The sequence below is a fragment of the Gastrolobium bilobum genome, unplaced genomic scaffold, assembly GCF_033153095.1.
Source record: "Gastrolobium bilobum isolate Gb01-03AN ecotype WA unplaced genomic scaffold, APGP_CSIRO_Gbil_v1 utg1221, whole genome shotgun sequence".
Lineage (NCBI taxonomy): Eukaryota > Viridiplantae > Streptophyta > Magnoliopsida > Fabales > Fabaceae > Gastrolobium > Gastrolobium bilobum.
In genome coordinates this window covers 277,348-300,277 of record NW_026897257.1, presented here as the reverse complement: position 1 = coordinate 300,277, position 22,930 = coordinate 277,348, and the positions used below count along the sequence as shown (strand labels likewise).

The window sequence follows — 22,930 nt, the reverse complement described above, 5'->3', positions numbered from 1 at the left end:
GAGAGAGACATTAACGACCACAAAATTATCTTTGAATGTGATACATAATACGGAAGATAAAATGTCGCTTTAATTACTATGTCTGTACGTTACCATAATTTATATGTTGTTATTAGGCCCGTGCTATAGCTTCTCATATTGTTGTAGTGTTTGGGCCCAAGCAGAGGTCTAAGCCCCAAAGTAACAATAATAATTATAACGTGACAGAGAAGTGACGCAACCATGATCGGATAAGGCAAAACGGTCGAACCAACGTAAAAATTCAATTAAACGCAATATTATTTTAATAAATCCCATACCCTAGTTTTATATGCCTCTATATGAGACTAATGATATTAAATTACTCATGATTTAAATTTAAATTATTTTTTATTCAAAATAAATTCTGAACCTTTTCGATTTGTTGCACGTGACAGTCACGCGTAGGGATCGTGCAAGCATAAATTAGATGCGGAATTTATTACATTAAATTAGTATTTTGTTTGAAAATTACGTTATTTTATCTTTTATTTTTTTGAAAAATTGCTTCAAAAGGTCATTGACCTCTTGGATGATGAAAGGTGGTAGGTGAATGTTGAAAACTTGAAATGATACCGCAATTGCAAGAGTCGTGATTACAGTTGGCTGTGTAACATGAAAAGTAAAAAAAATTTGGTTGGTGTGGCAGGTGACAAATGGTGACCAATAACCATTCATATATAAGAATGTATTAATTAAAGATAATTAAATAATATTAAAAATAATTTTAACGAAATTTTAATTAACTTTTTTCTGTTATATAAGTATATTTTAAATTTTTAATCAATCATATTTAAGAAACATTATATTTATAAAAAAAAAAGGAATTCAATGACAGATGATAGATTACCGTGCATAAAAATACAGTGAATGCGAATCCACATAATACAAACTCTTTTAATCCACAAATTGAATTAATAAATATTGTTTTTTTTGTAAAAACGTGAATCATGTTTTTTTATTTTTGATGTGTGACGCAAGGACAAATCAGAAAAAAAAGAAATAGAGCTCGTTTGAATGAGTGTTTTTTTTTTTTTCAAAAACTGTTTTTTTTAAGAAAAAAAAGTACTTCTCTATAAAATTCTGTTTGGAGGTCTACTTTTAAAAAAAACATAAGTCATAAAAAAGTCAAAAACTTACTTTTTTTAGAAGCTAAAAATTTTAGCTTTTAAAAAAAACAGAAGTGAAAAGTCAAATATTTTTTTCAAAAATCAAATAATTTTTTAAAAATTTAAATAGCTGTAACTTTTATAAAAATTATTTTTAAAATAAGAAAATCATAAAAAAAAAACTTTCTTGAAAAGTCAATACAAACGGACTCGTATTCTCCTTGGTTAAACCTAAACCTTATATGGGCTCTCTTGAAAGATAAAATCGCTTGTGAACTCTAATTTGTAAGTCTAATGATAAAACTCTCTTTCTTGGTAATAAAACTTTACTACTAGCATATGAGTGTTTGGTACAATGGTAATATTATAATTATTTATTTTATGAAGTATATAATTATAATATTAAAATTATTTTTCTTTCTCTCCATGTCAGTTTAGAAGTTTATAAAGAAATAAAATAATAATTTTAATATTATAACTATATATTCTCGAAATACATAGTTATAGTACCATCGTTGCAGCACTCGGTGGGACGATAATACTAAAATTTTATTCCTTTCATGGGTTTTTATTTCATCTCTAACCAGAATTTTATTTTATTCCGTGGGTTTTTCTTTCATCTCTAAGCAGAATTTTTTTATAATTCTCCAGGAGAAGGGATTTTTTTGACATCTTGGTTTCAAAAAAGTTATAATTAAAAGTGAGGTTTAATGTTTCTTATATTATAATAGATAAAATTATTTCATATACTCACATAAAATTATGTGAAAATCATGTTTTATTTTTTTCTCTTTTCTTTTTACATTGGCCCACTTAAACTTCACATATTTTTATGTGTATATAAAAAATAATTTTTCTTTTATAATATAAAAGATATTAAACTCTTAAAAGTGACTCCTCTCACGTTACCAACTTACTTTATGACAATTGAGAACTACTTTATAGTAATTAAGATTCGAGCTTGATTAAGAAGCCCTTAGCTACTTTCTACTTATCTTCTCTTGAAAAACTTCAGAAACTAGTTTTGTCTGACATAGGAAATATTTCTGCCAAGAATTCTGCACTTACTCCTGACTAAATTTGGCTATGCCCCACTATTTTTACCAAAAATAAATATTAAGGTAGATAATTACAAAAATATAAATATTTCTTCGTCTATATATGACTAAAATTGTCTAATATGATATTATTATTTTAAATAACACATCATCCATTCCAAATGCATTGAGTTTTTATTTCTTCATTATGAAATTCTTGCATACTGAAATTTGAACTTTATCTCATACAAACTACGAAAATCTCTTACCAATTTACTGGTTTAATTTTGTTGTTTATTTCATTTTGTATAATTCTCGTCTTAACATTTTGTATAATTGGGAATCAACAATTATTCTCAGATTCGGCAATGTGGCAGTCCCTGTCCCTTTCCCAACATAAAGATGCAACCAGAATTAAATAGTTGATATTTTCTTTTTAGACAACTCATCTCAAATTATCTCTTAAAAATGTGAGTTGTTTTTTTTTTTTTTTTTTTTAATATTTTGGTAAGCTTGGATTCTTTAAATTAGATACGAGACTAATTCAAAAAACAAGATGGGTCATAAAGATATTTAAATCTTTCTCAAAAATAATTTATAAAAATTAAACTAAAACTCTTTCGTTTTCACTTAATCCATTCTATTTCTATCAAAATGAACTGCCATCGTTTTATATTGAAGAGTTGATAAATGTATATAAGTAAGTGGTGGCAGTGGCACCACTTCATTTTAAATTTTCAATTTAAGTGAATTAGCTAGCCCCTTTCTTTTTCTCTCTCTCTCTCTCTCTCTCCCCGAAATGTCACCAACTACAGAAGAATTCATCTTCCGCTCCAAACTCCCCGACATTCCCATTCCCACTCATCTCCCATTATACTCTTACTGCTTCCAAAACTTGTCCCACTACCAACACCGTCCATGCCTCATCGACGGCGACACCGGCGAAACCTTCACCTACGCCGAAGTCGATCTCACCGCTCGCAGGATCGCCTCAGGCCTCCACACCATCGGAATCTGTCAGGGTGATGTCATCATGCTCCTCCTCCGTAACTGTCCCCAGTTCGCCCTCGCTTTTCTGGGAGCCTCACCCCGCGGCGCCACTGTCACCACCGCTAACCCGTTCTACACGCCTGCAGAGCTCGCGAAGCAAGCGGCGGCGACGAACACCAAGCTGATCATAACTCAGGCCGCATACGTCGAGAAAATCAAGGGTTTCGCTGAAAACAACGATGTGATGGTGATGTGCATTGATTCCTCGCCGGAGGATGGTGTTCTGCATTTCTCTGCGCTGACGAACGCTGACGAGAGCGAAGCCCCCGCCGTTAAGATAAGCCCAGACGACGTCGTTGCGATCCCTTTTTCCTCCGGAACTTCTGGGCTTCCCAAGGGAGTGATGTTAACGCACAAAAACTTGGTGACGACGGTGGCGCAGCTGGTTGACGGAGAAAACCCGAACCAGTACACTCACAGCGAGGATGTGCTCCTCTGCGTGCTGCCTATGTTTCATATATATGCGCTTAACTCCATTTTGCTGTGCGGGATTCGCGCTGGTGCAGCGGTGCTGATTGTGCAGAAGTTTGAGATTACTACGTTGTTGGAGCTGATCGAGAAGTACAAGGTGACGGTTGCATCGTTTGTCCCACCTATCGTTTTGGCGTTGGTTAAGAGCGGGGATGCTCAGCGATACGACCTGTCGTCTATTCGGGTCCTGATCACGGGTGCTGCACCCATGGGTGTGGAACTCGAGGAAGCTGTGAAGGCTAGGCTACCTCACGCCAAACTTGGACAGGTCAAGCACTCAGGCCTCTTTGTTCCATTACTTTTTTTTAAAAAAATAAAATTAAAAATCATGCATTCAATTGAAATTTTGAAGATTGAACTTGTGATTTTGCATGAATGAGAGGAGAGGAGAAACTTTGATGGGTTGATACAAAGTGAGATTTTAGCTGAACATTGATGAAAATATTACTGTTCATCAAGTTTTGTATGCAAATGTCGCGCGAACGAGTAAATTATATTACTGTTCATCAAGTTTTGTATGCATATGTCACGCGAACGAATAAATTTTTGGTGCATCTGTTACACTTAAATTCAGTGCATCTCACCAATCAAAGTATTACATCAATGTCAGAGGAGAGAGAGAGTTTGACATAGAAAAGATAACTTTGTTTGACATGTAATATTTTTATTGGTTGGATACATCGAATCTTCAGTGCAATCGTAACACCAAAAATTTATTTTACGCGAACATTGTTATTTTTCAATATGTCGCGTGCGCAAGTCCGCTGGCACTTTAACGAACTCGGTTTGTTGACGTGTCACGTTTTTAGTGGACACCAAATTTGTTATGAGATAACGAATTTGGTTGCAATACATAAAAATTACGTATTGCAATCAAGTTTGCTATCTCATGTATCGAACTTAGTATTTGGTATCCACTAAAAATATGATATGTGAGCAAATCGAGTTTGTTACCATGCCCAACAAATTTATCCATATGAAATATTGAGAAATAATACTGTTGGTGTAAACTACACTTATTCTTAATAGACTCGGAATGTGTTTTGTTCCTTTTGCCGCTTTATCTCCTCGCGGGGCCCTTATGTGCTTCTTCTGGAGGCTAATTTCAATGGTAGGTTCTAACTTGAAAAAAAAGTATTTTTTATATTTGTTTATGATAATAAATAAAATAATAATTAACGCAAGATGATATGTTATCTCACCAACTTAAATTTTGGCGTTTTTTTTTTTTTACTTGTTATGAATTAATAAGGAAAGGAAAAAAGAGATAAATAAAATTTTGATGTACAGGGGTATGGTATGACAGAGGCAGGACCACTTTCCATTAGCTTGGGATTTGCAAAGGAACCATTCGAAACAAAATCAGGTGCCTGCGGAACTGTTGTAAGAAACACCGAGGTGAAAATTGTAGACACGGAGACAGGTGCTTCTCTTCCAAGAAACAAAGCCGGTGAAATTTGCGTTAGAGGAATAAAGGTTATGAAAGGTATTCACTATTTACCACACTTCGATACCTCATTCTCTGATTTTTGTCCTTTGTCCTCACCATCACAAAGAAGCTTGGTGTCTCGTTTATTAACTTTAATATAACATAAATCCAATCTAAAACTTCTAACATGAACACTTCCTTTAATTTTCATTTGCCCTTTTTTTTTTTCCTTTCTGATAATCAGCTGAGCTGATAATCTCGCCCGTTAAAGGGACAAAATGTCTTCTGTAGGTTTAAACCAAAACCGCTTTGATAATTCCTGTGTGTAAACATATCAATCGACGTTGTCATTTATATTTGGATCACATTATAAGAATTTTTTTTCTGAATGGTTATATGGGTGGTTGGGTTTGGTGGAACAGGAGAGAGAGAGAGGATAAGGTTTTAATTTAGGAAAAATGATATGTTATTTTAAAGGAGGGAAAGTGATATTAAGAGAGAAAAAGATAAATAAAAAAAGATAAATAAATAAAAGAAGAGTTGACAAAAAAAAAATAAAAGCGTCCACCTCTTTGTAAAAGTGATAGAATATAAATTATGTGAATTAAAAAGATAAACATTTCCTTTCTTTTTAGAGTGAACACTCTTTTTGGTCCCTGACAATATCTACGAAATTCTTTTTGGTCCCTGTCAATAAAAAAAGACCAAATTGATCCTTAAAATTATAAAAAAAAGGGGTCACATTAGTCTTTATGTCAACTCCTCCGTCACTAACGTGACCCTTTTTTCATACTGTTAGGGACCAATTTGGTCCTTTTTTATTGTCAGAAACTAAAAAAAATTTCGTAGATATTAACAGGGACCAAAAAAAAAAGTATTTACTCTTCTTTTTATAACACGATTATATCATAATCTTTTTGAGTATGTAGCGGTACCCTATCCAGAACTCGCGTGCTTTGTCCATCATACAAGTGCTGCGGGATCCAATATAAAGCAGCTTTTACATCCCCACCAACTGTCGACACCGATTGCTTTTACTGTAAGCCAGACGCGTGTAAACTCTTAAAAAGTATTATTTGTATAGAATATGTCGAATATGTTTCTCCGACGTAATTTTGTCACATTTAACATATAAAAATACGTGAAATATTCTCGTAAAAGAGCCATATAGATTAGTGGACTCACACCACATCTTAATCCAAAAAAAGTTTGTGAATTTTTCGCAGTCATATAACCTTTATTCTGTTCATTTCTAACTTTTGTCTTTTATCATGTCTCGCATTGAAAATTTCTATCATTGGCCCATCTTCGTGTTCTTTCCTAAAGGTAACTTTTGCATAAATCTCTTCTCTACGAGTATTGATGTCGAACTAACTTTTTGCGAAGGCTTTAAAATATCATCACCTTCAAATACTCGATCCAACCAAACTGTTATCTCTTGTACCAATGTTTAAATATGAGAATATTGTTTTGTATTTCATAAAGGAAATAACATAAGCCTATTATAAGCCATACAAAAAATTGAAAGAAAAATAAAACGTGACACTAACAAAAAAAAATAGAGAAAACTCATTAAGAAGAAGAGAGATAAGTAATTTATGTGTGAATGGAACAAAATTATCTTATGTAATTTGAAAATATATATTTAATAGAATATATAATAAATAAATGAGAAATATATTTATGAATATAAAATAAATAAAATACTTTCATTTATAATGATTTATAAATTTACATTTATTTATTATTTTATATATTCTCAAATAAGTATTTGTTGTACTATTTTAAGATATATACGTATTTTTAAGTGTTTAAATCGTGTGTATGTGTATATATAATACGATTTTCAAAATTAAGAAAAGAGTTAAAATCTTGAAAAAAAGTATGCTCAGAAAGATTTTTTTTTTTTTGAGGTATTCTTGTTCTTATTTTAAAAGTGCGCCGTTCTCGAAAAAACATCAATTCTAATGGCAGGAATATTGTGGTTCCTCCACTTGTTAAAGGAGATACATTATATTCAACATCAATTGCTAAGATTCTATAATAGAATAAAATTGTGTGGCAGCACTTAGCTAGCTTTTATTGCGTTAAATTTCACTCACTTGTTTTCTTGGTGGGCAAATTTCACTCTTTTAATTACAGTGTTTAGATTGATTTTTCAAAAAATAAAATAGGATTTTTTAATAAAAATAATATAATAATTATAGACTTAAATTGATATAATTCATATAAGAGAAAAATATTTCTCATGCTATTTAATCCCAAAATAATGTTATTTTTGAATTTAAAAAAAAATGAAGCATTTTAAAATTTTGTATCTCTCTTTCAATATAAATTTTCCTGAAATCTCATGTATTTTTTTAAAACCCTATATTGATGGAGTTGTATGAGATAATTTTATTTTTAGAAGAAATATAAATTTTTTATATAATATAATAATATTTCTAAAGTAATTTTTTATAATATTTATTTTAAATTATCTTTTATTTTTTGTTTCTTACATTTCACAATTTATAACCTAATCTTGTACAATATCTACATTTATGTGTTATATAATTATTGAATTAACTTAATTTTGGTCTGATATTAGTTAGATTATGATTGAGTCATTTTTAATTTTATTTTTTTAAATAGTTCAATCGAAATACCAAATTGACTTTACATCATTATTATAATCCATCTCAACAACCGCCTGTATTTTTAGCTTAGTTAAAATTCTTGGAGTCGTTGAGATGTTCTACCAAATCTCTTCACCCGCATTGATAGATGCTGTCATGCTGCTACTTGTATGGCTTGCCATTAATACCCATCATATGCAATAGTTTCTGTAAATGTCTAAATCCAACATTAATTGTCAAAATATTTGTGCAAAATTGTAAAATATTATGAGTTTAATGTCTTCTAATATTGTTATGTTATAGGAGATAATATTATCTGTTATATATATAAAAATGTGTGGAATCATATAAAAAAGAAGAGAGAGAAAAAAGAAAAAATATATTCTTATGTTGTAGGAGAGTGTTTTTCTCTACTACATATACATCGATTTCTGCGTTACTTTTTTATCTTTTTCTATAAGTGATGGGTCTCACACATGATTGTCTCGTAGCGTGACAGAGCTTCTCTCCTATTGCATGAGATTAATAAACTCCAAAAGAAAAACACCAACCCACACATTTTTATATGTCTATAATATATATGCGCTTCTAAATTCTCATGGATCGAACCTTGGAAGTCGTTGATACATATATGTAAGTTTCCTCAACCCGTTGATAGGTGAGGAAACTTGTAAGGCTTGACAAAAGCTGTTCTAGGGAAAGTTGAAATTGAAGGTGATGATGACATGCCAGCATTGCGACGTCTCTAGTTGATCACTTTATGAAGTCCATATCCTCACCTAACTCATTTTACTTGTTTTTCCCGTATTGACGTCATTATATGGTCCAAGTAGTCACAATAATTTTGATTATAGGACCTGTAAGGCACTGATTATGCTCCACGTCTACAACAGTCTCACTTCACTTTGGCATGAAAATAGATAAGGTCAATTAGAAGACTCTTGGAGTACTTGTTTAATACCGGACTATAACAGCTGTAAATCTTCAAATGCCCATATTAAATATAATTTTAATTAGTTAAAGCCTTGTCATTATAATATGTTACACAACAATAACATTATTATTTTTAGTATGATATGAAAATTTATTGTATAATGTTTTCCCCATAAAGATGCTATATGATTTGTGGTTGGTCAGGATACCTAAATGACCCAGAGGCCACAGAGAGAACTATAGATAAAGAAGGATGGCTACATACTGGTGATATTGGTTTCATAGATGATGATGATGAGCTCTTCATTGTTGATCGGTTAAAAGAGCTTATCAAATACAAAGGATTCCAAGTTGCTCCTGCTGAGCTCGAAGCAATGTTGATTGCTCACCCAAGCATTTCTGATGCTGCCGTTGTACCGTAAGTTGGTGGTTACCTAATAGTTTTCAAGCCAAGGCCCAACTTTCAATTTTTTTTTTTTAAAAAAAATCTTTTATTTAACAAATTAAAATTTGTCACAAATATTTTTAGTAAATTTTGAAGAAAAAAAAAAACGGTGTCTTATATACTCATAAATATTTTTTGTTAACAGTAGTTTCTAAATGAGTAATATCATCGGTGTTGGTTTCAGCTTAAAAGATGAAGCTGCCGGAGAACTTCCAGTTGCATTTGTTGTAAGATCAAATGGTTCTAAGATCACCGAAGATGAAATCAAGCAATACATTTCACAACAGGTTCTTTTTACCATTATTATTATTATTTTTTTTTTTTTTTTTATGGGAGTGTGAGGAGTTTAAGGACCAGTTTAATATTTATATATAAGTTTGTTCTTTTTCTATTACCATCGACCAGGTTTTTTTAGTACTTCTTAGTGCTACGTTTGAAAATTAATTTTTAGCTTCACTTCCCTTTATAAGTAGAAACTTAGGCAAATATATTTGAAAAAACTTTTATTATAAAAAGAGATTTTTTTTTTATAATAAATAAAAAAGAGAGCAAAAAGCTCCAAAAGATTTTTTTTGTAATATATATACTAACTTTTTGGAGTTTTTATATTTATTTTTCAGCTTCATCCTTACTCTAAATTGTATTTTTCAATTTTACTCTTTACCTTAATAATTCATCTTAATTACAAATTATTTCATCTTCCCTTATTCAAAACTTTTATAACATCCCTTATTCGAAACTTTTATAACATCTTTATATAATCACCACAGAACTTTTAGTTTTATGTTTTAAATTATTTTTTTAACTTTAGTTTAAAATAACTATAAACTTAAAAAAAAACTTTAGTTAGATCCAATTAAGAAGATACTCAAATCAAATTAGCAGGAAACACGTGTGAAGTTAGAAGGTATTTTTTCTTACGAGGTCACAATCACAACTATTCATTTAGGTGCATGTAATATATTGTATTTATTTTTAGATTTCTTTCACATGTGAGTCCATTAAGAACCTGTTTGGATCCTCTTATTTTTGACTAGAAGCTACTTATAAGCTAAAGATAAAAAAAGCTTAAAAGAAGAAGCTAAAAGCTTTTTAGAAATTACATAAAAATTTTAACTTAAAGATTACTTAAAAGCACATATTTCAAGAAAATTATCTCTTTCTATCTTTATCACTTTTTATTTAAAAAGAAAAAAGCACATAATTCAAGAAAAACAGAAAAGAGCTTAAAAAAAAGCTTTTAGTTTTCAGCTTTTTTCTTTGTTATAAAAAAAAAAAAAAAACTTTTCATTATAAGAGCTTTTTTCAAAATTTAATTGACTTACTAGTTTATGCTTATAAGTAGCTTCTAGCTTAAAAAAAATAAGATTCAAACAGACACTAAGAAAGGAAAGTTATTTTTATTGTACAGCACTTATTTATTATTTAAAAACAAATCGCTGAGTTGTTGAGGCTGATTGCGTGGGGTAAAAAGTCTTTTACTATTACGAGACTTTTTAAAACTATTTATGTTGTCCTATATCATATATAGAGCAGAATGACACGTAATATTTTCCAAAATTATTGCTAGATCGGTTAGGTCTCTTCCTTATTTATTTTTTGGGAGCACTAATCCAATTAGTGTCACGTGCCAGTCCAGTTCAAAATAAAATAATTTTGGTATGAAAAATCTCGCAACAAGCCACTAGAATTGATCGGTGAAAGTTTGGATAGTTTGGCTAAGTGATAGATTTCAAACCTCAGTGTCACCGTTATATAAATAAATAAATAAAATCTCGTCACCGTAATTTTTTTTTCTTACCCCATGTAGTCAATCAGCGAGTTGTTCAAGCAATTAGTGAGGTTATGATAATAAAACACGTTAAAAGCCCACAAGTCTATATAATTCACATTTGTTAGGTATTACTAATTCCGGTTCTTTTTTTAGTCAGAAAAACTTGAAAGACTTGCAATTAGATAGTATAGATCCATCTCGTGAAAATAGGAGAGAGAATAGTAAAGAGCATATGAATGAGACTTTCGACACATGGTAAAGTATTTTGGAAGAGTTCATGATAAAAGAGGGAAAGAAAATTTATAAAATTGCCCTGTATTTATCTCGTGATATAGAAACACTTTTCCTTGTATGAATTATAATTTATAATTTTGTGGTTGTAATTGATTTTATTGGGGGTGTGAGTGTGATGGATGTGTGTTTCTGGCAGGTGGTATTTTACAAGAGAATCAACAAAGTTTTCTTCACCGACACTATTCCTAAAGCAGCCTCAGGCAAGATTATGCGAAAGGAATTAACTGCAAGGCTTAGCCAATGTCTCGTGTCCAATTAGGCATCTGTACGAGCTGCCGCCACGACACATATGGAAGAAATTAGTCATGGTAGTTTTACTTACAGCATCAGAAATCCTTCGTGTTTTGCTTTTTGTTCCTATTTTAATATCTCATTATCATACATTTTCAAGTATCCTATAATTTCTTCCCGTGTAATGTGAAATGTTGTATGTTCACTATGTTGTCGTACAATCCCACACATATATTGGAGAACGTACTCTGAATTGCAGCTTGATCACATTAAATTTCAGCAAGCTGTTGCTATCTGCTGTTATATAAAGTTATTTTGGAAGAAAATAAGGGAATTAAGTTCAATCAAGGAATCCTATTTCAAACAAATAAATAAGTGCATAAAATATTTCTTTTTATCCGATGATTTTTATTTTAATATTTCAAGGTTGAAATTAATAATACAAGTCAATTATAAAAATAACTATCCACTAATATTAATTAAGTTCCACTAATAATTATGAGGTAGAATATTGTAACAACAACCAATTAGGGTTACTATCAATGTTACTACCAATCAATTTCACCGTTAGATCGATTATGTTGATCCAACGGTTATATTTTTTTCATCTTTGTATGGTTATGATTCCCCATATTTAATACTTTATATTTATTTCTATCTTTGAAGGATTATGATTTTCGAAAGCATTAAATATGGGGAATCATAACCATACAAAGATAAAAATAAATATAACCGTTGCATCAACATAATCAATTAAAATTGATTGGTGGTAACATTGGTAGTAACCCTAATTGGTTGTTACAATATCCTACCCCAATAATTATTACCTATCTTTTAGTAAAGTTGAAATTCAAATATCAAAATAACTATCCACTGCTTAAACAATTCAATAATTCTGAAAATAATAAAATAATAAAAACAACTATAACATTCTCCCCCTTAAAAAGTTACTCGTCTCCAAGAGTAAGATCAACATTAAGTAATTGAATCATCTTCAATATTCATGTCTGCTTCTCTATTGTTGTTGATTGAAAAATATACTCTAGTCATAACTCTTTCTTTCATCTTCTCAAAGAATCGTTCAAGTGAATTTCTCATTTTTTTTGGAAATTGTTGCAAAGGTATCCCCCAACCGAAAGCCAAGGACTAATCCCCTTGAGGTTGAGAGATTACGTGATTGTGAGTACAACCTCTCTCAACAAAGCTTTTTCTATACACATGACCAGAGATTGAAACCCTGTCAGCATGTTTAAAGGATCCAACTATCTACCAATTGTGCCGAGCTTTGTTGGTAAAGTGAATTTCTCATTGGACCAGATATTTTGTGGAGTTGGTTGAGGGGCCTTATTTAATTTAGACACTTTGACCACATTCAATATTTTAATAATAATGGTAGTGTTAAAGGGGGTTACTTGTTTGGTGGAAAGAGAAAGAGATAAATGTTTGAGTGTACAAGCCTAAAGAATGAAATAAGAATAATGGAAATTGAAAAGTTTTGTGATTGGTACTAGAGCATCTAGTTAATTGGAGAGTTTGGTGAACATCTCATTCAATTGAATGGAGAGTGCCTGAACTGCATCTTCTAATTTTTCTAAACATTTCCCTGTGTGTGGTGTCTGTTCCCGGCTTTGACACTAAGCTTTTACATACACCAATTTTATTTTGGGTATGACTCGTACTTCGCATATTGATGATGACCCTTATTGGCGGGGTCAGCAGAAAGGAAGCGCTCCCGACCCACAGAGGCCTGGTAATGTTGTGGGCCTCTGAGACATTGTAATTTTTTTTACTTAGTAGTTTGAAGTTAGGCCCATGAATAACTGTTGTTTGGGTTTTATAAATCCTATTTATATTTTCTTGTAAACTGAATGACTTGTAATGAGTGACAGTGAGCTGAATATTGTACAGACAAGCTAGACGTAGCTTACATTGGGTGAAAAATGATAAATTACTATGTCAAATCTCTCGTCCCTTTCTCTTTTTCATTTTTCAGTTCATGTGTGTGTTGATTTCTAATATTTTGGAAGAAAATAAGGAATATGAGTTCAACTGAGGGAACCCTGCCTCAAGCACATAAACAAGCGAACAAAATATTTCTTCTTATCTTGATGATCTTTATTCCATTATTTTAAAGTTTAAATTAATAATATAAGCCAAACTTAAAAGTAACTATCCACTAACATTAGTTAAGCTCCACTAATAACTATTTTCTATCCTTTGGGAAAGTTAAAATTCAAATAACAAAATAACTACCTACTACTTAAATAATCTAATAATTCTGAAAATAATAAAGTAATAAAAACAACTGTAAATTTAGTAATAAATAAAAAAGATTTCATGGTGGAAAAAAAAATACCAATTTTATTTTTGGTAGAGAAGAAATTTTTTTTTATCCGAAAATCTCGATTTTCAGAAATATGATAAAAACATTCAGTTTACGATAATATCCGAAAATTAAAAATTTAAAAAAATTTAATTTCTCAAAAATCCTGAAAAATATCTTGTACCAAACGACTCTCGTCGATGAAAGAGAGTAATGAGATTTGAGTGATAAGGTAGATGAAGTTGGAGATGACGACAAGCTTGAATAGTAGTACATAGAGTATACAGAAGAAGTCGCTCAGCTAGAGTAAATTTGAGTCTAAAGAAGACGAGAACTAGCTTAAAAACCCATGATATGTACGGAATAACATAAAAGGTTAATTATGTATAATCATCCATAAATTTAAAAGTTTTAGTTAAATTTTTTATACAGTTATATCTTTATTCACTTATATAAGATGAAAGATTTTTAAATTGATTTAAAAAATTGATAGTAATTGACTTACTATTAGTTTCATTTATATATATATATATATATATATATATATATATATATATATATTCTCTTATATGAGGTAAGAAATATTTAATTAAATTTAAAATGAAAATGATAGTAATCAATTTATTATTATTGAAAGGATAAAATATGTTTTATCACTTAAATGAAATTCAATCATTTTTTAATGAAATTTGAATTTGAATTTAAATTTTCAAAAAATAAAGCATAAAAAACAATATGATTGATTAAATATGATGGAAGTTGTATCAAGAAAACATGAATTTAGAGTGAAAAAATACATGTATAAGTGGCCCATAGCATAGCCCTCAAGCATGAACTATAATTTTAAATATAAGAGCGTATGCATCAAAATGCACTATCAAATGCTACCCATTTAAAAGAATAGCACAACTAAAAATTGTAACCAAGTTTGCTTTTGATTGAAATTCAAATATTGTTTTAAGATTTATTTTAAGCAATACAAGTTAAAACTTTCACTCAAACATATTTTCCTTTCCCCGGTTTGATATCTTTTGCTAGGATCATGTAAATTCAGTTTTAAGATCACATCGTTGTAATTTCAATTTTATAATTGGTAATTTGGTATGGTTTGTAATAATATATAATGGAAAAAGTGTGTATCATGTTAAAGAATGTAAATTTGTGTCATTTTTAGAGAGAGAAATAAATAGATAAAGGTGGAGAGAGAGTACCGAATGATGGTAGCTCAGTTGGCGCATGAGAGCTGAGCAGGTGGGGAGAGAGCATGTGTTCGAATCCTCCCAGTACCACCTTTGGCCGCCCCGAATCGGATTAGTTGCGAAGCGATGAACCGATTGAAATATTTCCAAAAAAAAAAAAGGTGAAGAGAGAGTTGACAAAAAAAGTAAAAGTGTGGGTCTCATCTCTTTGTGAGAGTGAAATGATATAAGTTGTGTCATTTAAAAGGATAATTTTTTTCTCATATATAATTTATTATATAATTTACGCGTCTTTGCTATTACTTATATAATTTATATAATAATATATATTTGGGTTTAGCTTTTCTTATGTTGTAGGATTGTAGGAGAGAAAAAAAGTAGAGAGAAGTTAAATGTGGGTCCCATATTTTATATTAAAGAAAAAAAGAAAAATTATTTGGCACGGAAAACGAATTTGTGTAGGAAAAGGAAAGTATCTCATGTGGTATGAGAGTATTATTTCCCTATATATTTATCCTATAATACATAGATATACGTTTAGTGAGAGATATTTAATATCGTTTAGAGTGAAAGCTTTCATTTACACAATGCTATAATTTATTTTTATGGTTGAAATAGTTAATGATTAAAATCTTATTGAGAATTTAAAAAAAAAAAACGATTATTCCCTGAAATTTCAGCTAAATTAAACATGTATTGATATTTGATACTTATTACAATAGACGAAATGCCTTATCCAAGTCAGTTCAGTTGGTCATAGAGGATTGAGTAAGGTGAGTACAAGAATTATAGTTCGAGTCCCACCAAATATAACATTGGGGAGGGAAAAAGAAATATCATAATGCAGACTATAATCCTAAATTTTGGATTAATTTCATAAATGACTTAAAAAGTTGAACTATAGAAATGCAGAGGGGATCTAATTTACCTAAAAGAGGAAATTAGAATCAGTTATAAAAAATAAATAAATGATGAAGCACCTTATTCTCAGCCTATAGACATATCTCTCTTCAATTCTGGAGAGAGAGATGGAAAGGAGCAACCTGTCCAGTGCAAGTTATTGAATTTGTTTCATTTCTTTTAGCCTTGTGAGCCCTTGTCCTTTGTGGACAAGCTCATGTGATGGCAATAGTTTTGTGGGTAGCCCATGGGCCATGGTTCTAACCTTGTACCGGCCCACTAAGTAAGGTTTTGTAAAGTACAGGTGCAAGGGTCAAGAGTCCAAGACTCAAACTTCACCTTCCCCAGCACTTAAGAAAGAAGAGAATAAAAAAGATCTTTTTTCATTTGCACATTAATATTTTAACATAGCTTTTACTCTTTTTCTTGATTTAAAAATAATAATTATAAAATGTAGTTTACACACACACAATGCTTACGTCGTCGATGGTGTCAACAACAAAGTGAAAGTGAGGATGTATATAGTGCATACATTTTATTAACCCAATGCAAATAATTCAATGCTCATTTAGGCATATTTAGAAAATTTATAAAATATGGCGGTGGTTAAGAGTAAAAACTTTGTCTCTCTGCTAATAAATTATGCAAGGTGTCTCTATGCTAAAGACAGTTTATATATATATATGTGACATTTTTTTTCAGCGGCCGCAGAGAGCTGTTATTTGCAGCTAACACAAAAAGTGGATTCCACTATTTTTTTTGAAAAAAAAAAGTCAGGATACGAAATAGTATCTTAATTTGCTGTATGTGCAGTGACTGCAGAAATAATTTTGCCCGTTATCTGCAGCTAACACAAATAGTGGACCCCACTACTTTTCTTGAATAAAAAAAAAAGACAGGATACGAAATCGTATCCTAGCTTGCTGTATGTGCAGCGACTGCAGAAATAATTTTGTCATATATATATATATATATAATCTACAAAAATAACATAAGAACAATGTAAAAAATATGTAATTAATGCTTTTGTATCAAAAAGCTAGGTGTAAATATACTTAGATAATTATGATTATGGATGGAAAATTTTTTGTTACACTAATATCCCCTTCATTTTTCACTGTTTATACATTGATAATTAATAATTATTTTTTTTGCATGTGATGGCTGCAATTTATTAAGGATTAATAATTAATTAATAAAAATAATTCAGTAAATTACAGGTTATATACATAAATTAGTCTTAGGAAAATAATTATTACTCAAATTTTTTAAGAGAGTTAATTCAAAATCTTCTTTAATTAAGTGGTTAGGTGTTCAATCATTATTGCTCCAATTCTTCTAAAAAAGTATACATAGTAATCAAAATAAAACAGAAACAGAAGTATATCTTACATTACTAACATAATGCGGTTCAATGATATAGCATAAAGGGAATTATCCTAAACACAATATACCTTACGTTCTCTTCATAAACTCTATCTTTATTGCGGTTGGGTTTCATATTCTTGCATGTTAGACGTGCACATATACCTGCATACATTTATATCGATTTTCCAAATTCTCAACCCCCACTTCCAATTGATGAAGAGAGGGCGACAGAGGATAAGTGTCAAGTGGCAACACCTCATCTTCCAATATCCGACGAGAAGACTCTGTCTCTTTGGGTCAACTAGCTTAACGCTTCTGTCTGCCACATATTCTTTTGTTACACTCTATTTCCATCTTCAACCCGCATAGGGGACTCTATATTACACCCTATGTTTGTCCTTCTGTCTTTCTAATTCTTTCCACAACCACTACCTATACCTCCACCTCACCTAGTCTTAGAGCTAGCTAGCTACCTCTTAGCACAAACACATAGATATGGTCCACAACTTTTCCACACTTCTTTTTCATTACTTTGCTAACTCCTAATAATTTTCCATGTAAGTCCAAAATGTAAGTCTGTTCAAATTATCAAACAATAAGACCAATGGAGATCAAATGAATGGCTATCATTCGACACATAAAGGCTAGTGGATATTATGTAGTTGAAGTCATATTTATGTTGAAAGAGCTGTGCCACTAAGGGCCCGTTTGGATGAGCTTTTTTTTCTTCAAAAGCTGTTTTTTTTTAAGAAAAAAAGCACTTTTTGTTTTTAGTTCGTTTGGATGTCTGCTTTTAAAAAAAAGAGAAGTCACAAAAAAGTCAAAAACCTACTTTTTTCAGAAGCTAAAATTTTTAACTTCTCAGAAAAGCAGAAGTCAAAAGCCAAATATTTTTATAAAAATATAAATAGCTTTAACTTTTGTAAAAAGTACTTTTAAAATAAGGAAGTAGTAAAAGTTACTTTTAAAAAAAGGTGAACCAAACGACCTCTAAAACATTTCAGTGAGGTGTGTGGACGCGGATTATGTAGAATTTTACCGAGTTTCAAGTAGCAAATTGATAAACCTTTAGTTTATCTTTTTTTTTTTTTTGGAGTTACCCAACCCTAATTACCTCTCTGAGGCGAGTTGGCTCCCTCCGGTATCCCCACGAGCTTCGACTCTTTGAGCCGGCTATGAGACTAATCCGGAGTGCGGGGGAGCAGTGATGACTAAAGGTTCAGCCCCCTCCCCAAGAATGCATTCAGCAGGAATCGAACACATGTCCAACCCCACTAACTCAGCGCCAAGTTACCAACTGAGCTGCACCCATTGGGTAACCTTTAGTTTATCTTATTTTATAGACTAAAATTACATGAATTATCAAGTTAAATAAATGAAATCTAGAGTTTACTGACACAAAATCATGAACATTATGAATTATGAATTAAATAATATATATTTGCTATTTTGAAGGAATTTGAAGATAAATGGAAGCAAATATAAAGATTGGATAGATGGAGATCAAAACTAGAAGATTTGGAGATCATATCTAAAGAAAATTAATATTATCAAGTTGTTGAAGAGGAGGCGTAAGCCTCCCATCTGAGGCTTAAGCCCTCTAAAACTCTAGAAATTCCAATTAATAAGCAAATAGCCACTGCCTTAGGAAGCTTAAGCCCCCAAAATCAGGCTTAAGCTCGCTGCCAGGTAAAAGTTTCTCTTCGAAGAGGGCGCTTAAGCCCCCAAATTCAGGTTTAAGCGCCCTCATACAAATCTGCACTACTGACCCAGGAGGCTTAAGCCCCAAAATTTCGGCTTAAGCGCCCATCAGTGGGCTTAAGTCTCGAAATTTAGGCTTAAGCGCCCTGAAAGACCCAACTTAAGCCACATGAAGTATCCACCTAGGGAACAGATTCTTGGCCAATAAAAACACTTCTTGGAAGCAGAGGGAACGCGGAGAAATCAACAGTTCATGTTCGTGAGCGGCGGAGGCGGATAAAAATCAAGCTTGCATTGGGATTATTAAAGAATTCACCCTTTTAATATGGGATTAGGGGAAGCTTTCTTAATTCTTTTCGTTCTTGATCTTACTATGTCCGGTTAAATCTTTAAGTAGTTAGGTTAGATGGAATTCAATTAATCTTTTATGTCTTGAACAATTCTTTATGTTAATTTTCCTTTTTATCATGAATGAAATTATCTTTTCTTAATGCTTTATATGAGCTTGAATCTTATATATTGATCTTAGGTAAATGCATGACAATAGAAATGTTGGTGCAAGATCTGTATCTGATAATTTCATCGTAAGCCTTATGATTCTAGGGATAGACATAGGGATTGCGTAATCTTGAAGTTCTTGAATTTAATGCTTACTTTCTTAGGGAATAACTGGGGAACTAGGGTTCTTGTAAGATTGTAAAGATTTAGCGTAACAAGGGATTGAGCCCTAATTACATAAGAAAGAATCGATTAGATTGATATTAAGGATGATTAACATAAAGAAGGAATTCAGACGTCATAGAAGGATTGAAGGAAATCGAAACCCTAGCTACGTTTCTTTTACATTAGTTAATTCAAATCTTTAATTTCTTACTTTTAATTCTTGCGATTAATTAGTTTTAATTTTTTAAATTTCAAATTCAAATCTTGTTCCAAATTCAATTTTGATTGTCCAACTTAAGCTGAGATAGTGAATTAGTGCTTAATATATAATCCTCGTGGGAACGATCTCGTACTCGAACACTTTATTACTTGTCCGATCAGTGCACTTGCCGTGAGGTCCCAACACAAATGTATCAGAGTAATGTTGAAGGAGATAAGAAAGCACGAAAGGAAGAGAGAAAGAGAGAGAGTTTTAGTTAGGACACAAAGGTAAGAGTGAAAAGTGAATGAATTGATTAACTCTGTATAGTACAATATAGGTTAGGGTGTTCATAAACCAATCCAAAGTGATTCAAATTGCGGTGATCGAATCAAAAAAATGATAAACGAATTAACCGAAAATCTAAAAATAGAAAAAATAAAAAAATAACATATCTTAATTGGATTGGATTGATTTTTGGTTTGGTTAGTGAAAGTCGATACAATCAAAGCCAATCCAATGTATTATGTATAGGGAAGGATCCATTTACAAAAAAATTTTACAAATTTTTGCAAATTACACTATATTTGACCGGTAATACTTCACTCAATAGTGTATTACCGGTCAGACATAATGTAGTTTGTAAATAAAAAATTTGTAAATATAACATTTTCCATTATGTATTTATTATTTTTGAAACTCTGCTAATGTCCTTTTCCCTAATTCAGTAACCATTATTTAGTTACTCCCTTAGTTTTTGAACCCTAGAGTAGACTATTCATAAATTCACACTCTCCCACCTGCGTTGCGCCTCCTCCATCTAAAACATCCACTTTCGTTCTAGAATCTAGAGGCTCCCTCCATCGCGTCGTTGCCGTCGTCCCTTCCGTTTCCTCAGGGCGACAAGCCAACACTAACTCACCTCCTCCGTTGTCGTCGTCCCTTGAAGAACCGATTTTTTGTCGTCCTTTTCTGTAGATTTGGAATTTGTTGTTTTGTAGACTTTGAATATTTGATGTTATTGATAGTAAATTATCTTGTTTTAATTTTTTATTGTCTATTACTCTATTTGTATTCTTCATGAATTTTAAGACTTGTTTTATTTTGAGGACTTGATTTTTCCCGTGATTTGTAATTTTGTATGATTTTATTTTTATATAGCTAATGATTTGTATGGCTAAAATTTTAGACTTTATGAAAAATAAAAAATTGATACAATTCAAACTGAATAAAATTAGATTCGATTGGATCGGATTTGAAAAAAAATCCAAACCAAATAGACTCGATCAAATAATTTTTCCTTTAAAACTGATCCAATAAGAGCGCCGAACACAAAGACCTACAATACATTATAGACATGATGCATATTGCACGTGATCAATACGGTTACAACAGAATAGTTAGAGTTTGTGATTTGATAACTGAAGTATAACTTAGTTACTTAGTTACTACTCTTTCACAAGTCTTTGATTGTAACGGGCTTACCGCATTAAAAAGTCTTCTGAAAAACTTAAAAGATAGAAGATTTAAATGATTTATTAGAGTAAAATGCGAGAACACGACCTTAGATCAAGCTAGCTAGTGAGACAATAACTATTTGCTAACAATGAATATTAAGTGAAGTGACAATATCAATATGATCTAACTCACTAATTGGTTGATCAACAAATATTTTTGTTATTTTTTTATATAGATCACGAGTATTTTCTATAGAAGGCAATTCTAATTGAGGATATGTTCAGGAATAAATTTAATTTTTTTTTTAAATTGAAAAAAATTTAACACATTTTTCAGTCCCACAATATTTTCGTAACTTGACATATATATATATATATATATATATATATATATATATATATATATACACGATTAGCTTGTCAAAGTCGGACCCCATCCCTGCACAGTGGAAGGACATTTCCTAGCATCTAATCTTCGGAAATATCTATTGTAGATGCGGCCGTTGCACAGTACACTCCATGCGACTAACCAATCAAAATGGAGTAAGAAGCTGTGTTGTCTGTACGATTTTTTTTTTTTAATCCACTTGTCATTTTCTTAATTGCTAATATTGGTCTTTTATGCTAGCTGATATGAGAATTTTATTGATGGATGATATATAATTTCTTTCTAATTTTTTTAAAAAGGTTGATAGATTTTTTCTGATTTTAGTAAGATATCAATATTTAATCTCACTTAAATTTTTTAATTATAAAGAAAAATATTGGTCATGTAATTCCTTAATAAATATTCAATGTCAATTTTAACAATAATTTTTGTGTTCCAAGATTTTTAATTTTACTTAGTATTACATAAAACTTTTATTAAATTTATTATAATTTTAACGATTATTGAGGATAAAAAAAGTTGTTACATGCCTTTGTCGTTTCTTCCCTGATTAATAAAGTTGGATTCTGTTACTTCTACAGAGTAACGCATGTTTGCACAGTTGAGGAATATGATTCATTGCAATTTGCAAACATGCGGGCTCGGCTTCACGTGTACATAGTGTCCTTGCTGACATCAAGGGTTGTGTGACAGGGAGAAATATTTCTTTTATTTGATAATTACGATTTCAAAAAAATATGATGAAAAAATAAATTTTTTAAAAATATTATAAAAAATTAATTGATAGATCAAATTATTCTCAAAATATTGGATTAATTTTTCTAATAATATGTTTAGTTATTTTTATATGAAAAATTAATTCATATTTTTTTATCGTCTAAGATTTTTGAAATACCACAATCTAAATAGTATTTTTCGATAGTTTTTCAGTTTAGAAAATACACATAAAATGAAATTCTAGGAAAATAACTTTATAAAAAAAAATCAAATATGAGATTAAAGAAAACTCACCCTCATTTTTTTAGACATACCAAACACCCCCTTAATGAATTATGTGAAACATATGTCTTTTCATGTACAGCTATAGAGCACCAACACTTCAAAAACTCTGACGTGTTGTGTCCGGTACTTTCCGACATTTCAACACGCGTTGTAGAGACTCAAAAAAAGGTTCAAATGTTGTGTTACGTTGCGTTTTTAGTTTCAATTATTAGATTCGTTGGATTACGATTACCATTTTATTAAGTTTAATATAAATATTTGGGATATTTTATGTTTCTTTGCAAAATTGATGAATATTATAAGTTTAACTTCATTTTTTTT

At 30.9% G+C, this 22,930-nt stretch overlaps 1 protein-coding gene across 2 annotated transcripts; it reads left to right on the top strand.

The window, feature by feature from the left end:
- The first annotated feature begins 633 nt into the window (after positions 1-633).
- Positions 634-11,663, top strand: LOC133305494 (4-coumarate--CoA ligase CCL1-like). Of its 2 annotated transcripts, XM_061505731.1 has the most exons (6): positions 634-658; positions 2,980-3,953; positions 4,976-5,171; positions 8,870-9,083; positions 9,295-9,397; positions 11,315-11,663. In XM_061505731.1, exons 1-6 carry the CDS (start codon positions 634-636, stop codon positions 11,435-11,437), a joined length of 1,635 nt encoding a protein of 544 aa, XP_061361715.1. In that variant the 3' UTR covers positions 11,438-11,663. The 2 variants fall into 2 exon arrangements, with proteins under 2 accessions (XP_061361715.1, XP_061361713.1); XM_061505729.1 differs by lacking the exon at positions 634-658 and having other exon boundaries at positions 2,907-3,953.
- Positions 11,664-22,930: the final 11,267 nt, after the last annotated feature.